This window comes from Ursus americanus, chromosome 6 (assembly GCF_024610735.1).
Source record: "Ursus americanus isolate L20-20 chromosome 6, mUrsAme1.1.p, whole genome shotgun sequence".
In the NCBI taxonomy this organism is placed as follows: domain Eukaryota; kingdom Metazoa; phylum Chordata; class Mammalia; order Carnivora; family Ursidae; genus Ursus; species Ursus americanus.
In genome coordinates, this window is record NC_142132.1 from 69,203,503 (window position 1) to 69,219,511 (window position 16,009).

Consider the following 16,009-nt stretch of genomic DNA (forward strand, 5'->3'; position numbering starts at 1 on the left):
CTGGGTCATCTGCTAAGGAGGTCACCCTGGAGGAGGGTGGGCCTTCCTCCCTTTGACCGGTGTCCTCAAACAGGGGGGAGTTTGGACACAGACATGCCCACGGGAATGCACCCCGGGAAGATGGAGGCAGAGACGGGGTGAAGCTTCTACAAGACAGGGAACTTGGAGACTGCCCACGACCCCCCAGAGCTGGGAGAGAGGCCTGGCCTAGGTTCTCCCCCAGCCGTCAGCAGGAAGCGGATCTCCCCACACCTTGGTCACGGACTTGTAGCTTCCAGAACCTCGACACAACCACTAGTGTTGGTGACGCCGTTTAGCATGCGGGGTCGCGGCTGCTGCCCTCGCGAAGCGGTGCAGGTCTACTGTGAGTGAGGCGGGCAGCCCTGACCCAACCAAGGGACGACGTGAAAATGACCCGCTCCAGCTGTGAGGCCGAAAAGAGACTTATGACCTTGTGCCGAGGTCGGGGCTGCGGGAAGGGCCTGAGAGAGCAGGAGAGCAAGAGAAAGAGGTTCTTCCTGTGTTCACAGGGGGCAAGGGCGGCAGGCCCCGGCCATCGCTCCATCCCTCCCAGCCCTCCGCCCCTCTGCAGGGAGGCCCTCTTCCTGCAGGCCTGTCAGCTGCGGAGCACAGGGCAGGCCTGCGGGGACCCTGCCTGCAGCACAGATGGAGAGCTGGAGCAGCTGCGGGACAGCGGCCTCATCAGCTCCATCCTGGGCTTGGGAGCAAGGCCGGCGCTTGATGAGGGGACACAGCGTCCCCAGGGCCAGAGTGATGGGGCCGTGCACGGTGGTTAGGATGGCAGGTTCTGGGCCCGTCTTGCCTGGGTCTGTCTGTATCCCAGCTGGGTGACTCCGGGCAGTGACCTCGCTTCTCTGTGCCGGTCTCCTCGGCTGCAAGAGGAGGCAGGGATGGCCTCTCTCTTCGGGTCGCAGTGAGGACCTGCAAATCTGCACTAGGAAAGCACGCAGGATGATCCTGGGCAGCAGCACAAGGGCCGGGGACTGTTACTTAGTATGACCTGTCACTGCTGCAGGGGTGCGCCTGAGAGAAGCTGGGCGGGCGGGTGCACAGTGGGAGGGGACAGCGGCAAGGCAGGTGGCTTCAAAGCCACAGGTGCTCGGCCAGGGCTCCGTCAAGCCCCCGAGCAGGAGGACAGTGGCGGTGGGGGGTGGGATCTGGCTGGTGGAGGCCCGAGCTCTTGGAGTTGGAGGCGGGTGTGCTGGGCAAGCCTGGGGCTCCGTGCCGACGCTGCGTGGCCTGGCAGGCACCCGCGTCCCATCCTGCCTTCAGGACCTGGACACCCTGGGCAGTGACTGCTCTTCCCATTCACAGCCAGAGGCCCGCAGCCGGGAGCACACACAGATTTTTGGGGCAGATGTTGGAGCAGAATCTTCCAGAGCCCAAACCAGCCGTTAATTTTTCATTACTGCTTCTTAAAACCGCTCCTATCAAGGTCACTCCTGGCTTTCTGTGCTCTACACGGTACCAAGGCAGGCCTGGGACATCACCCACGGGCCTGGGCTCCCAGCCCACAGGACCATCAGCCCCCACCCGCAGCTCGAGGCTGCCTCAGGCTCTGAGACACCCCCCCCCCCCACCCCCCGACTCCAGACTTTCTCTGGTGCAGACAAGTCACCGGGACAGACATGCCAAACGCACTGGCATTTCTCCGTTTGGAAGCTACCTTGCATTTTCCCACCTGGAAAATCGCTTCAGTAATTCTGAACCTTAACGTGGCTCATGCAGTAATAACAAGTGTTAACGAAGCAGTAAGACACTCCCCGCCTGAGAGCGAGCTGCGCGGTGAGGTGTTGGGCTGGGCAAGGGTTCTGCTCTCGCTCAGGGCAGATGGCTCCAGGCAGGGGCAGCTGACATCAACCACTCTGCCTATCTACCCATCCCCCTCTCTCTCCCTACCTATCTTCTTTCCTTCCTTCCTAGCTTCCATCTTTCCATCTCTCAGTCTCATCTATCTGTCCCTCCAACAGTCGCCTGCATCTCTATCTCCCTATGTATCTGTATTATTCTATCATCTATCTTTCTTTTTTTTTAAAGATTTTATTTATTTATTTGACAGAGAGAGAGACAGCCAGCGAGAGAGGGAACACAAGCAGGGGGAGTGGGAGAGGGAGAAGTAGGCTTCCCGCTGAGCAGGACCCTGGGATCATGACCTGAGCCGAAGGCAGACGCTTCACGATTAAGCCACCCAGGCACCCCATCTATCTATCTTTCTATCATCTGTCTATCTACCGTCTTGCCTATGTTTTATGTAAATCATGTTTTAATCCTCAGCCTTGCCTGGGGCACTTCCAGGAGGCAGGACTGTTCCTTGCTAACTCCCTTGGTGCTGAGCTGGCCGGTGGGACCGGCACACAGAGGCACTTACTGAAGACTTCTGGATGGTGAGGAGGCACCGAGGCCCAAAGCTGAAATCACTCACAGGCTGTGAAGGGCAAAGCCGAGCACCGATGTGCTGGCGGGAGCCAGGAGAGCACATGTGCCTCTCCTGCATCCGTCCACCTGGTATGTCCTCTGCGAGCCCTCGCTGTCACCTTTCCTAACCCAGCCGCCCTGGTGGGGCGGGTTCCGGAACCTCAGCCACCTGGTTGAACTTAACAAGGTGGGCATTAGTTTAAACGTGATTTTAGACTTTAAACTCATCCCACACATGGACCCACGCACCTCCTCCATGCCATCTGCTGGCACCCCTTCCCCCTTTTGTTATCCTCTGAAATGTCAGGTGTACGTGGGGGTGATGGGAACCAGAGAGAAGCAGGAATGGGGGAGCAGGAGGCCAGTCTGTGCACCCCGCAGATTCAGAGAGGGACGAGGACGCACACGTCAGCCTGGGTCAGCGGCTACCGCACCGCCAGCCACAGAAGGCCGTGATCCAATGGCCACTGAATGAGTGAGCGGTGGGACAGGAGGGAGTGGCCAGTGGACAGATGGACAGACAGACAGATGGCTGGCTAAGGTAACAGACAAGAGATGGATAAAAAATAAAACTTGAGTCTCACAGTTTTTCTGTGAGTAGAACGTACAGGAGTCAGTAAATTTGGGGCATCCTATGGCCCAATCCTCATTTTTTTTCTTTTTGCAAGAAGGAGCTCTTTCAGGTTAGAATGACGGCATCACCCGTGGCATCGGTCAATGGGACCAAAGGAGCCTCGGTCAGTAACTGTGAGGGCCCGTTGCACCCACCTGTCGTCTGTGTCCCTTCGCGGGGTGACCAGTGCTGGGTCCCCTCTTTTCTGGGCTGTTCTGTGCTGCTCTCCTGGCTCTCCCCGCCTGGAGCGTGGCTGCCGCCTGCAGATGGGGCAGGCCTCCCATCCATGTCGTCGATGTTGCCAGCAGCTCGCTGGCCAGAGTCACAGCCCTTCCGCACCCTGTGAGGGGAGAGGGACCTCAAGCGCTCTCAGCAGACATTTCTAGGCGCTCCCGTGCCCCACTGCACCCATGTCGAAGTCAGGCTGGAAGACCGCGTTCCGCAGGTGAGCAGCATGCCTGGGATGCAGGGGAGAGGGGGGCTTCTGCTCCCCAAATGCCAGGGTCTGGTGAGTGAAATCAACTGCCCCGGGGTGAATAAGCGAGAGCCCTGCCCTTCCGGGAGAACCCTGGGCTCTGAGGCCCGAGATAAGCAGCTCCGCAGGACTCCGGCCGACCCTCGAGGCCGTTGCAGCCAGAGCCAGTTTACAGGGGCGGAGGGCTTATGGGGAGAGTCGCGTGCGGGGGGGGGGGGGGGGGGGGCTTAGGCCTGGCCTCCCGGACAGACGTGCAGCAGTTACTCCTGCAGGACAGCGCTGCAGGAGGGCCGGCCCGACGTCAGCCTCAGCAAGCGCGAGGGACACAGTCTCGTGTGCGAGCCCCCCGCTCATCGTCTGAAACTGCTGTGGAAACAATGATGTGCTAGGCCGCTGGGAGCAGCGGGTTTAATCATGCGCGGACATGGTGGTCCACGGTGAAACTAACCAGAAATGGGGGCGCCCTCCACGTTCCATGCCCCCCCCCCCAGCATCTGGATGAAGGCCGTGGTGGGAAAGACCTACCTCAACCACTTGGTTCGGAACCACGTCCTCACGCCATCCAAAGTGACGGGGCTGCTCCAGACGCTCTGTAGCTGCTTGTGGGTCCCGAGATAGGACGTGGTTAGCGGAGAGACGTACATGGGGTACCCCAGAGGCTGGTCACAGGAGGAATTAATCAAGTTTCGGAGGACCTGCTTGTTGTTCTGGATGCTTCCACGCTCTGGGTTGCGGTTGCGAAGGAATATGAGCTCTTGCTGCTGCCCGGCCCAGAGGCCACGGACACATTCTTTGTTAACCTGCGGGCCGGGGAAGGAACGGGGAGGAGAGCAGATGACGGTGCGTGTTTCCAGTCTGCTGGTTCTAACCTATGGACCACGCACGAGCAGGGCTGCAGGGCTGAATTTCGGTGACCACACCACGCTGGCCTGACGCTGTTTTCATGCTCAGGCCGGAAGAGCGGCCCTAAAAGATGCGTATGATGCCACTTGCATGGCGAAACAGGGCAAAAAGAAAGTCGTTGTTTCGGTCCAGTGGTTTGAAGAGATATAAAGAGAAGAAATACTGGTAAGAAAGCCTTCGGGTCCAGAAATAGGTTCGTAAGGTTCTGGAACCTTGGAGAACTAGGAAGTGTCTACACGTAAGCCAGATCCTGACCCTCATCTACATGGGCGTCTACCAGGCCTTCTCGCCAAAGCCCCTGCCTGCACGGAGTTCTCAGGGGTGTGAACCACCCTGACCCCCAGCCCACCTCTGCTCCTCCGAGCCCGTGTCCCTGAAAGAGAGGCTGGCACAGGGGCGCGAGCGCTGGGGCCAGCCGGGAGGGAGAGCCACTGACCTTGATGACCTTGAAGCTCAGGAAGCTCCTGTGGAGCATGATGACCTTGTACTCATCCGTGCCCTCGTCCACCACGTGCCGCAGGGTGAGCAGCTCCTCCTTGTTGGACAGCACGGCGCCCCTCCAGGCCGGGTCACCCTCGTGGCAGATCACTACTTTCTTCTCGAAGGACTGGATGGCTTCATAGAGGACCCCTGGGTCTTCATACTCATCGGGGCAGGTGAACTGGTCCTGGGGGAAAGAAGTCCATCTGTGGGCTCGGGGAGGACCAGAGAGTTGACCCGGGGGGGAGTGTGCAGACGGTGACTTGGCAGATGACCCAAGAGCCAAGCCCGCGTCCACGTGGACTCTCTTCCCACTCTCCGAATCCCGAGCTGGGTAGGAGACACCGCCTCGTCCCACTGCCCTAACTGCTGGAACGTGCCCCGGGAAACAGCTCTGTGGCTAAGGTCGGGCACCCAAGATGTCATTTTCTCTGGCCAGTTCCCCTTTTCTGTCCTAGTGGAGCATCTCACCTCCTAGCCGCTCTTGAGGGCCAGTGACCGCTGGCTGATGTCAAGAATATCTGGGTGGCCTCAATGTTTAGTTACCCAAGTAATGCACCCACTCACAAATGTCATGCCAAGAAAAGGGACCTGAAAGGTCTTGTTTGCTCCCTAATGTTTCAGACTTACCTTTAAAAAAAAAAATAGATTTTTTTACATTTTTAAATTTGTTCACCTGGTGAAGCTTCAGGGACATCCTGATGGCCGGAGCGACCACCTTATGCAGAAGGTCCATGTCGGCAAATACCCACTCGTCTCGGGCTGTGATTCTGAAGTCACCTTTGAAGAGGGCATGAAGGCCATACAGGAAAGAATCCAGGCTGTGAAGCAAAGTCTGAGTTACCGTTCGCTCACGCTGAACAGCGTTCAGAAACCTGCCACTCTGAGCAAGGTCTGAGGCTTCCATCTGTCATGTCGAGAATGACCTTCACGCCTTGAAAAGGCTGACCGAGGCAGAGCGCACCCAGGCTGGCCAGAGCCCATGCCTGGACCCTCCTGACTGCCACGTAATGACCAGCTTCAGAAACCGTGGGCCGCCCCCCACCCCGAGCCACTTGTGCTGATCTCCGAGAGTGACAGTGCAGTCCTGGTCCCCGGGACCCTCAGCGTGTGGGTGGTCTGTTCCGGGACTCCCAGCGGTGCCCTTCTCAGCGGGCGACTGACAGGCCACCTGGGGCACAGCCCAGGAGCTTGTGCTGTTCGCCTTTGGTTTCTCGATATCACTGGTAGGCTATGTTACTCGTAATATAAACTGGATTCCGCCACAGGATGAAGAAGAAGAACATGAAACCCAGTGAAATCTCACATGGGTCTTTTGGATTCTCCGAGCACATCTACTTCCCATCCCTACCCTTTGGTGAATGACTGTGGAAGACGCTTCATGGGGTGGTTAAAATCAAGGATCGAAGGGTTTCTCCGAATTACCTGGGTTTTCACGTTTCCAGGTTTTTCCTGCCCTGCGTCCGTTTCCTGCACATAACTGAGCATTGGCTGGATCAGGAACACCAGAGTCCACCCACGGGAGATCTCCCACGGTCTGGCTGCTTTACAGTCAGGATGAACGTCGGGAACCCAGGTTTGGGAGGGCAGTGGATCCTGTCTAATGGGAACAGGGAGAGGTGCTCTTCCTTCTTTATTTCCACTAATATATTCAATTGCAGCCGCTTCTAACAACCCTGGCCTCTCACGTCCCTGAGAGGCAGTCATGAGGTGAGTACAAGCAACAGCAGCCCTGAGAGGGCTGCACTGGGACAGAAGGAGCCGGAAAATGTGTGAGAGGAGAATCTCTGAGGACGGCTGCTCGGAAGGATTTAATGAGTTGGCTCACCGAGCAAGACTTTTGATTCAACACAGCACATAAGACCTGCACGTCAGGGAAATCGTTCCACTGATTGCTATTTTAGCATTTCGTGGCAAAACGTACCACTATCATTAATTTCCTTCTGGAACTCTCTTGAGAGGGATGCCGAGGTTTTGAGTCAGAGCAGACTGTGGGAAACGGAAGCAGCTGAGGTCTAGGCAGGTGGGGCTCAGGGTGCTGTGGTCTGGAGGAGCCCAGAACTTTCCAGAAAGAGTTCCAGGAGGCAGCCTTCCCGAAAGGCTCTCCCCTCATGGAACAAATACCTCCTGGGGCTGTGAGCTTTAGCCACCACCTGGGAGGCACTGAGGAGGGAGCATAAGACAGTGGGGCCGAGCTGCAGCAGGGCGAATGCCAAGAGCAAAAGCTTTACAATGAGTACTGCCTGCTGTGAGCTGGAAACATCCAAAAATGCCCCTGTCATCACATGGGAGCTAAGCACTGTGAAGGAACAGCCAAGGGGCAGGATGTGGGTGGGTCTTATTCTGGAAAGGATTAGTGCCATGTTGCTTGCACACACAGGGAGACAAAACACTCCTCCAGACCTAGGGATGGGGATGGTGGCGAAGGAAGATTAAGGGTCTCACCCAGATACCCAGAGCGTCCTCTGCAGACAGAGAGCAGAGCGAGGAGTTCAAGGCGCCAGGCTCTCGTTTGCTCAGCACAGGTGCAGGGTAACCACAGACTGCTTACTCATCAGGATGGAAAACGCCCCTTCTGCGGGAAGGCCCCCAGCAACAGATGTTTCACTTGTCATTTTGGGGGGAGAAAATAACGTTGTCGCACTTAATGCTGTTCTTTTAAAATGATTCTAAACGTAGAACACAAAGCCTGAATTAGAATTCCACTGGACTGGTGGTATTATCCCTAGCACCTTCAAGGTAAAGGCATCCTGGAAGAAAGGTGTTTCATTATCCTTAGGAGAATGAAGAGGAGGAAGGCAGAGGGATGTGATGAGCTGGGGAGGGCTCTGAGGGGCAGAGACAGCCAGGGCTCCGGGACACCTGCAGCACATTTCGGATTTGGAGTTTCATAAGCGCTCTGTCTTTTCAAGATTCCACTGAGCGATGATGAGCTCCCGCCCCCAGGCCCCCAGCTGGAGTGGGGACTAAACAGCCACCCCCGTCCCCCTGCAGCCCTCCCCCACCTGACCTGGGATATTAGTGAGACAGGTTGTCTCATCCCGTCCTGTCATAGAGTTTGTCGGCCAGGCAATCACCGGCGCAGGCACAACTCTGTCCAGATGTGTGGGATTACGTAGGGGACAGGGAGGAAGAAACCTGACACGTGTACAATCGCGTGTTAAAGAAGCATATCCACACATAGAGAACCAAAGATAAGCATGGGCTCCCATGGCGCTAAATGCGGGCTAAAATTTCAACGAAAAGAGCACTAGAAAAATATTACTCCTTAATATGATGGTGAGGAGCAAGGGCTTGAGTGCATTTTCTTTTTAATGGAAAAGACTGGTATGTATTGTTGAGGCTGTCACACCACGCCGCTCGACCCGAGAACAAATTTATCGTCCTGGCCCTCCAGCTGACTCTGTTAGAGGGATGGTGTCTGTGCTGCTTCCCGCTTGGCCCTGAGCCCCTCTCCTGCAGGGGTCGACCCACACTCCCCAGGCCCAGGACTGGAGTCATGCTCTTGCCTTTTTCACTGCGTGTGCGTTTGTGCACATGTGTGTGCACGTGTGTGCGTGTGCGGGGGTGCGTTAGAACAGACGTTCCAGCCTCTGCCTCGGCGTGACTCTGCAGCCCCAGCAGACACCGACAACCATAAAGCTGGGTCTCCAATGAGTCTCTGATTGCCCGAACTCCTGTTCTTGTCTTTCTGGTTCCTGACCCAGCTTCCTAAGAACGATGACGTAACTGCTGGTGACGCATACAGATGAGAGGCTGGGGTCATCAGTCCTTAAGCACCGTTGCTCCCAGCCCCTCTAGAAAGGCTGTTTCCTGGCTTGAGGCTCTGGCTATCGCTTGCAGAGCCGGCCACTGCCGGTATGCTAGCTTGCTCTTGGCCCAAGGCTTCTGCTTAAACTGGTCCCGCTCATTTCAGCACGCCCGCCCATTGCCTTTCACGACAAGGTAATATGAGGACGGCCAGTGAAAGCAAAGGCTGTTTGTTTTCACCGTCTTGTAACTCCGCTTTCATTATTCACGGAGTCCTCCTCCTGGCTCTGTTCTAGCCCCAGGCTGCTTATGCCCCTCTAAGCCCCACTGTGTTCTACATCACTGACGGGCTCAGCCTGCCTCTCAGCTGCACCTCTCTCACTGGTTTGCAACTGCTGGCAATTTGGGCCCCTCGGGGACATTCAGAGACCTTTTTGTATGTCACGCTGGGGCCGGGGGTGGGGGCCGGTGGTGTGCTCTGGCACCTAGCGGGGAGAAGTCGGGCAGGTTTGCTGCAACAAAGAACCACGCGGCCCAAAGGTTCATCGTGCCTCTGCTGAGAAGCCTGCTTTTTCTGAGAAAAAAGCACGGCGGGAGGTTACAGATTTCCAGTTTTGGACAATGGGGTCATTATTTTGGATCCAGGCTTAATGAATTTTAGGGTTCGGTGGGAAACAACTTTAATGCCGGGCTAGTTCCTGCAGGACTCACAGTGGGCTCTCCAGAACAATGACTGATTTGTTCATTTTCATTCCCTTTCAAACAGGCCCAGAGATTGTGTGTTTACAGCTCAGCAGCGCGAAGAGCCTTCTGCTGCCGCGCATCGCAGTAAACGGAGAGCTGGTAGACCATATGCGAACAATTAAGTGTGATTTGCAGGCTGGGTTTCCCTGCGCTTACTGATTCGTAACGGAGCTGCGTAGGGGGCTGTGCCTGTCCGCCGCAGCCGGTACTGCAGGCTCGGAGAGCACGTCCGCCTCGAGAGCCCAGCATGCCTTCGTGCGCTCTACTCCCTCCGTGCAATTCAGCAACCTGCCCTGGCTTCGCGGCTAATTCCATCACCCCGGCCACATCCTCCTGCTAACGATCCCCCCATACAATAACGAACAGCAATGGTCCAGGTGACCAGCACCACCTCTGAGCAACTAGAAGTGAGACAGAGGTTGAAAATTTCCATTTTTCTGGTGGTCTGTGGATTACGCAGCGCTTTCCATCCCATTAGCTCATCTCATTCTTAGGGTGCTTGCACAAGATATATTATTCTAGTCGTCTTCTTTAAGAGGAAACAGACCAGAAAGGGATAAGAAAGAGGGTAAGAAAGGGGGAAACAAATACTCTGTTTCTCATCCCACTGAAGACGTGTCGGAGCAAAGCCACGGCTGCCTTCTGGCTCCCCACCCGTCCAGGAAACCCAGATGTGCGTTGAGAGCGTGTGACTGCAGCCGTCTTCTTACAGACCAGCCCAGAGGCTGTTAGAATGAACTCGCTCTTGAACTCACCCCCACCTCACCCTCCTGAGTTCGGCCGCCAGTAATTTTCAAAAAGTTTAATTTGGTGTGCACACTCAGCACGCACCCTGAGTTGATAGTGTATTAAAAATTCTTTCATGCACTCTTCATCCAGGAAGCTAGTCCAGGAAGCTCTAAAATCAAACCAGCCCCTGGTCTGGATCCCAGCCACCCCCTACCCGGCGAAGAGTGCTCTGACAGAAAGTAATGGTGTCCCTCGGGTAGGACCAAGGTGCCTCACTTGGTTTTAGAGTTCAGGTACCACACAGAGAGGCAGCATATGGCCCAGAAGAGCTGGGGGGATGGGAGCCAGAAACCTAAACCCAAGCTTCAATTTTGGCTTTGATACTTGTTGATATTGGCAAGTCCCTTGTCCTCATTATCATCTCTTTCTTTCTGTGTTCACCCCTAAAATCAAGCTTGTCCAGAGAGATGTGGAGGCTGGGTGAGGGGCTGGCTAAAATCTCTTTACATCGGGGACTGGGTGCACAAGTGTGGTTTGAGGACAAGGGACACATGTCAGTGGGGGAGGGAACAAATCCACCCCAGTGTCCAGCATTCTTCTGTCCCCCAGGACCCATGCCTGAGTCCTGAAAGATGCAGAAGACAAGTTCAAGAGAGCAGGAGCACAGAGAGCGCAAGGCAGAAGCACCTTCCACCAGAGAGGGCCGGGGCCAGCGGGACAGGGCAAGGTGCAGAGGGTGGCGGATCCCCGAGCATGGGCCACCGTGAGCTTCGGGAGCAGTGAGGCCCATCAGCAGGCCCCTTCAGCAGCTCTCGGCAGTACCACCCCGCACAGGAGCCGTCCACAGAGGAAGCTGAGGGGTGTGAGGAGGGCGGGGATGCTCGCCCCAGGGATGGGGGTGACCTGAGGAATTCTGACGGAGCAGACCGGGTTAATGGTGGCACAGAGGGGTGGTCAGGAGCAGGACTCTGGAGGCTGGGCAGGACTCCGCCGTGGTGAAACACTGCGCCAGTCGCTCCTCTGTGCCCTGGTTTTTCCAGCTGTAACAGTACCCACCTCACCCTCTCTCAAGCCTCGACAGAGGACGAAATGTATAAACTTGTGTCAAGCACTGAGCACCGTCCCCCGTACGGACGTCGGGAGCACGTCCTTAAGTGTTCGCTGCTCCCTTTAGCCTCATTTTAGCATAAGCTTCAGATATAAACAAAAGGGTGTTTACGCTGCAGAACCTCACCTGATAACAGGAAAGCAAGGCTGTGGCCTTCAGCGATGTTTCAACTACATCCCAAACAAATGATGAAATGGTAATTCCCAAGCGAGAAATCATTAAAAGGCAAGGTTTGATGAAAAGCTTTTTAAAAATACATTTGACCTCATGATGTTTTAACACCTGACACTCTGTGCTCCTGGGCCTCCTTATCGACGGGTCAACTGCTGTTAGCCAGTGAAGTGCTTCCCGAGGCCGGCCTCAGGACCCCAGGGGTCAGGCACCCGGCAGCCGTTCACCATCGAAAGTAGATTTCCTGACCCAGGTCCTGGAGATCCTCAGTTGGTGGTTTGTGAGGGGGCCTGGGGTCTATGTTCTGATCAAGCTTCCCAGGTAATCCTGAGATCTGGGGCTCAGGCGATCAGAGAATCTGGGTGTCTCCTGAAGACATCCAGCCATGTCAGAGAAGCAAGGGAGTCGGGACAGCGGAGTGGAACCATACACCAGGCCAAGGTACGAGACCTTCCCATGCAGTATTACAACTCGAGGTCCCAGAAATGCTTGCTCCTTTTTCTAGGTTATAAATTCTTTCCTGTGCTTTAAACATCAGATTTTCTACACGCCCCAAGATTCTGATTTGAGCTGGATGACCCGATTTTAATCAGGATCTTGCATCATGTTTACTTTGTCTATTTCCCTCCTAGATTCTGGCTTCTGAGTTTCCAACCACCGTTGAGCAAGTGGACCTCGATCCTGTTCTGCAAGATGATTCTGTAGGACGTCTGGCCCTCGTTTGGGCATCATCTCCAGTGGAAGCTTGGGAGAAGAAACTGAGATTGTGTCCTGGATTTCTGAAGAGCACTGTTTTCCTCCAACCACCCTGTGTGAGAGGGGTGGGCAAATGGCAGATGTGACCTCAGACCACACAGTGACCCACCACAAGGTCACATGTCAGGGCTCTTGATCTCCTGCACGGAGCTTGGCACAGCATACGTATGGCTGGCTTGTTTGCCTACCGTTTTTCAAGACTGTGTTGATCTTGGGGCTCTCTATCCTCTTGGAAGCCTAGTCTACTCCAAGAGCCAGTAAAATTTCTTCTTCAAGCAAACATGTTGCTGCTAATAAAATGCTACCATCTTCTCACCTTTATCTCTATACATGGAGCATTGGCCAGGATTCGCTCACCACCTTCCATGTACTTGAAGACAGCAGTCAAGCTATCTTTTAGCTTGGGGTCAGTGAAACTACTTTGACTTCCTGCTAAAGCATCCCTTTATGGACACGTGCCTTTCTCCAATGGGAGACACAGTTCTCCAAAGAAGATGGGCCTCAAAGTCCAGATCTAAAAAAACTACCAGTATTTGCTTGGTACATCCGTATTAACCCAATCCATCTCCAAAACACATCGACATTTTCTTGTAAGGCACTGTATATGCGTGTGCTCTTGCCTCGCTGCACTCAGCGTTATCATTGAAGGTGACTCTCGATTTACTCATTTTCTCTAATTTTGCATGTACATATTTTTATTTCTTGAGGATTTCCATCAGTGCCGTGTCACTGTAGTAAGGTCAAAAATATTTCCCCAACAAATCCATCAAACAAAGCAGAGCTTGTGGCTCATGTTAGGCTGCGGTGTAAGACCCCTCTGGCGAGTCGGTGTTAGAAACTCCTCTGTTAACTCTTTAACATTAAATATGTGAGAATGACCTGTGAGGTCTCACAAAGTACACCTAAGGGCCTATTCCTGATTTTAAAATGATGTAAGGGTAGATTGCACACATGGACACACACAGAGGTCATGGGCCACACATACTTTGAACACAGATGTAATTACGCTAAATAAAATATTAGCAAGTTGTGGGGGACCTGGGTGGCTCAGTCGGTTAGCGTCAGACTTTTGATTTCAGCTCAGGTCATGATCTCGGGGTCGTGAGATCAAACCCCCAACGAACTCTGCACTGGCATTGGAGCCTGCTTAAGATTCTCTCCCTCTCCCTCTGCACCCCTCCCGTCTCCCCCCTCTCTAAAAAAATTAGCAAGTTGAATTCATCATTGTATAAAAAGAATAATATATCATGACCAAATAGAGATTATCTCAGAATTTTAAGGATATTTTAGCATGAAGAACTCTATTAATGTAACCCATTACATTAATAGATATAAGGAGAAGTGTGTCATCTGAATGTGTGCCCCAACATTTTAAAATAATTCAACACCCTTTCCTGATAAAAGTTTCATTACCAGGAAGAGGACGAAACTCCCCGACTTGATACAATGGTCTACTACAAACCTAAAACACCCCTTACTTTTTAATGCTGAAATATTACTCTTGTCCCCGTGACATGTGGATTAAGGCAAGGGTGCTGCACTAAGCAGAATAAGAGGCCCCCCATAGCCTAATCCCTGGAACCTGTGACTACATTACCTTAAACAGCAGAAGGAATTTTGCAGGTGTGATTAAGAATTTTGAAATGGGGAGATTATCCCGGACTATCTCGGTGGGCCCGATGTACTCCCAAGGACGCTTGTGAGGGAAAGAGGAAAGCAGGAGAAGTAGAGTTTGAGCCGGACAGAGATCAAAAGATGCTCCACTGAAGATACTGGCTCGAGAGACGGAGCAAGAGGCGGCCTCTAGAACGGGGCATGGACTCTCCCCTCAGAGCCTCCAGAAGGAACGCAGCCCAACAGACGGCTTGATTTTAGCCTCGCGAAGCCCATGTTGGACTTCTGACCTCCAAAACTCTAAGCTAACATATGTTGCTTTAACCCACCAAGTTTGCGGTAGTTAGTTCCAGCAGTAATAAGCAACTACCACGGATGCCCATTTCCAACGCTGCCCTGGAGGTCATAACCCACGTAATAAGAAAAAGAACTGAAGGGAAATGTTGGGGAGAAAAAAAAGCCGTAACTGTCATTATCTGCAGATATGTCTTCTCACCAGAAAAATCAAAGAGAATTAACTGGAATATTATGTTTGTAACAGAGTTCAGTAGGGGTGCCCCAAATGAGATCAAATAAAAAAGGAAATCACTTTCCCATACGCCAGCAGTAACCCGTTAAAAATGTGACAGGAAAGAAAGGTTCTAGTCCCAATCACAATAAACCTATAGAATATCTAGAAACAACCTATTAAGAGATTATAAATCTCAAAAATACGATAGAAGTTTACTGAAAGACATTTAAAAAAATGGAATGATCGCAGAGATGCACGATGTTACTGAACGATGTTCGTTATTTTTCTCAATCTGCAAATTCAATACATCCTCAATCAAAACACCAGCAGAACTTTTTATAAAATGTGATTCTAAATTTCCCCCGAGGAGAGCAATGAGCAAGAAAAGTACCACCACAAAATGATATGAAAAAAGCAAAAACAGAGGGACTAGACTCATCAGATATCCAAACACTGTTATCGCTCTAGGAAACCAAACAGTATGGTTTTATTATGAGAATAGAGAGATTGATCACTTTAACGGATGTGTAATTCCAGAGGTGTACCACCTATGAATGGGAATGTAGCATGTGGCAAAAGTGGTATTTCAAGGTAGTGGTGTTTTTAACTGACTGACTGAATCACTAAGGAAGAGCTACTTAGCAAACGGTATTGGACTCTCAGCTATCCATTTGGGGAAAAAAATGGATCCCTATCTCCCATCATGTATGAAAATATATTCTACTGAATTCGTTGGGAGCCAGTAGTCTAGCGGGCTCATTCTCCGACATATCCTACTGCTTTGCCGAGAACGCAAGGCCTAGGCCATTCCCAGGGCCTCGTTTGCAGTAAGCATCCTTGAGGGATGAAATGGCATCTCTCTCTGCTACAAAATGGCTGGTTCCTTGAGCTAAGTGCTCTTCTCCTGTCATGGAAAATGGTGCTCTGTGTCACCCCTGTGGGTTTTGGGGGCATGGGGAACAGAAACAAACACCTGAATCTCATGCTGCCCCTGTGCTATGAGAAATAAAGTCCTTTGTTTCTGACCCAGGAGTCTCGTGTCCTCTGCTAGAATCCATGAACATGTAACAAGGTAGGTAATTACCTAATAAGTAGAGTAAAATCAAATCCCAAGACCCGATAGGATTCAAAAACTAAATGGCAAGAAGTGAAACTATAGAAGTATCAGAGGAAAACAGGGGGTATTATTTTTATATCCTGGAGCTGAATGAAAAACGCTTTTAAGAAAGACACAAACAGACACATAGACCAATGGAACAGAATAGAGAACCCAGAAATGGACCCTTGGCTCTTTGGGCAACTAATCTTTGACAAAGCAGGAAAAAACATCCAGTGGAAAAAAAGACAAGTCTCTTCAATAAATGGTGCTGGGAAAATTGGACAGCTACATGCAAAAGAATGAAACTTGACCACTATCTCACATCATACACAAAGATAAACTCCAAATGGATGAAAGACCTCGATGTGAGACAGGAATCCATCAAAATCCCAGAGGAGAACATAGGCTGTAACCTCTACGACATTGGCCACAGCAACTTTTTTCACGACACATCTCCAAAGGCAAGAGAAACAAAAGAAAAAATGAACTTGTGGGACTTCATCAAGATAAAAAGCTTCTGCACAGCCAAGGAAAGAGTCAAAAAAATTAAGAGGCAGCCCACGGAATGGGAGAAGATATTTGCAAATGACACTACAGATAAAAGACTAGTATCCAAGATC

The 16,009-nt window shown here is 52.5% G+C and overlaps 1 protein-coding gene across 1 annotated transcript in view; it reads right to left on the reverse strand.

Annotated features, from left to right (window-relative positions):
• Positions 1–16,009, reverse strand: part of PCNX2 (pecanex 2) — a 293,441-nt gene that overhangs the window by 7,677 nt on the left and 269,755 nt on the right. The window contains exons 29-32 of the mRNA XM_045783277.2: positions 5,584–5,728; positions 4,864–5,094; positions 4,050–4,324; positions 3,205–3,389 (exon numbers count right to left, since the gene is read on the reverse strand). Of these exons, the coding sequence (XP_045639233.2) occupies positions 3,205–3,389; positions 4,050–4,324; positions 4,864–5,094; positions 5,584–5,728 (836 nt within the window). The remainder of the gene's footprint in view (positions 1–3,204; positions 3,390–4,049; positions 4,325–4,863; positions 5,095–5,583; positions 5,729–16,009) is intronic.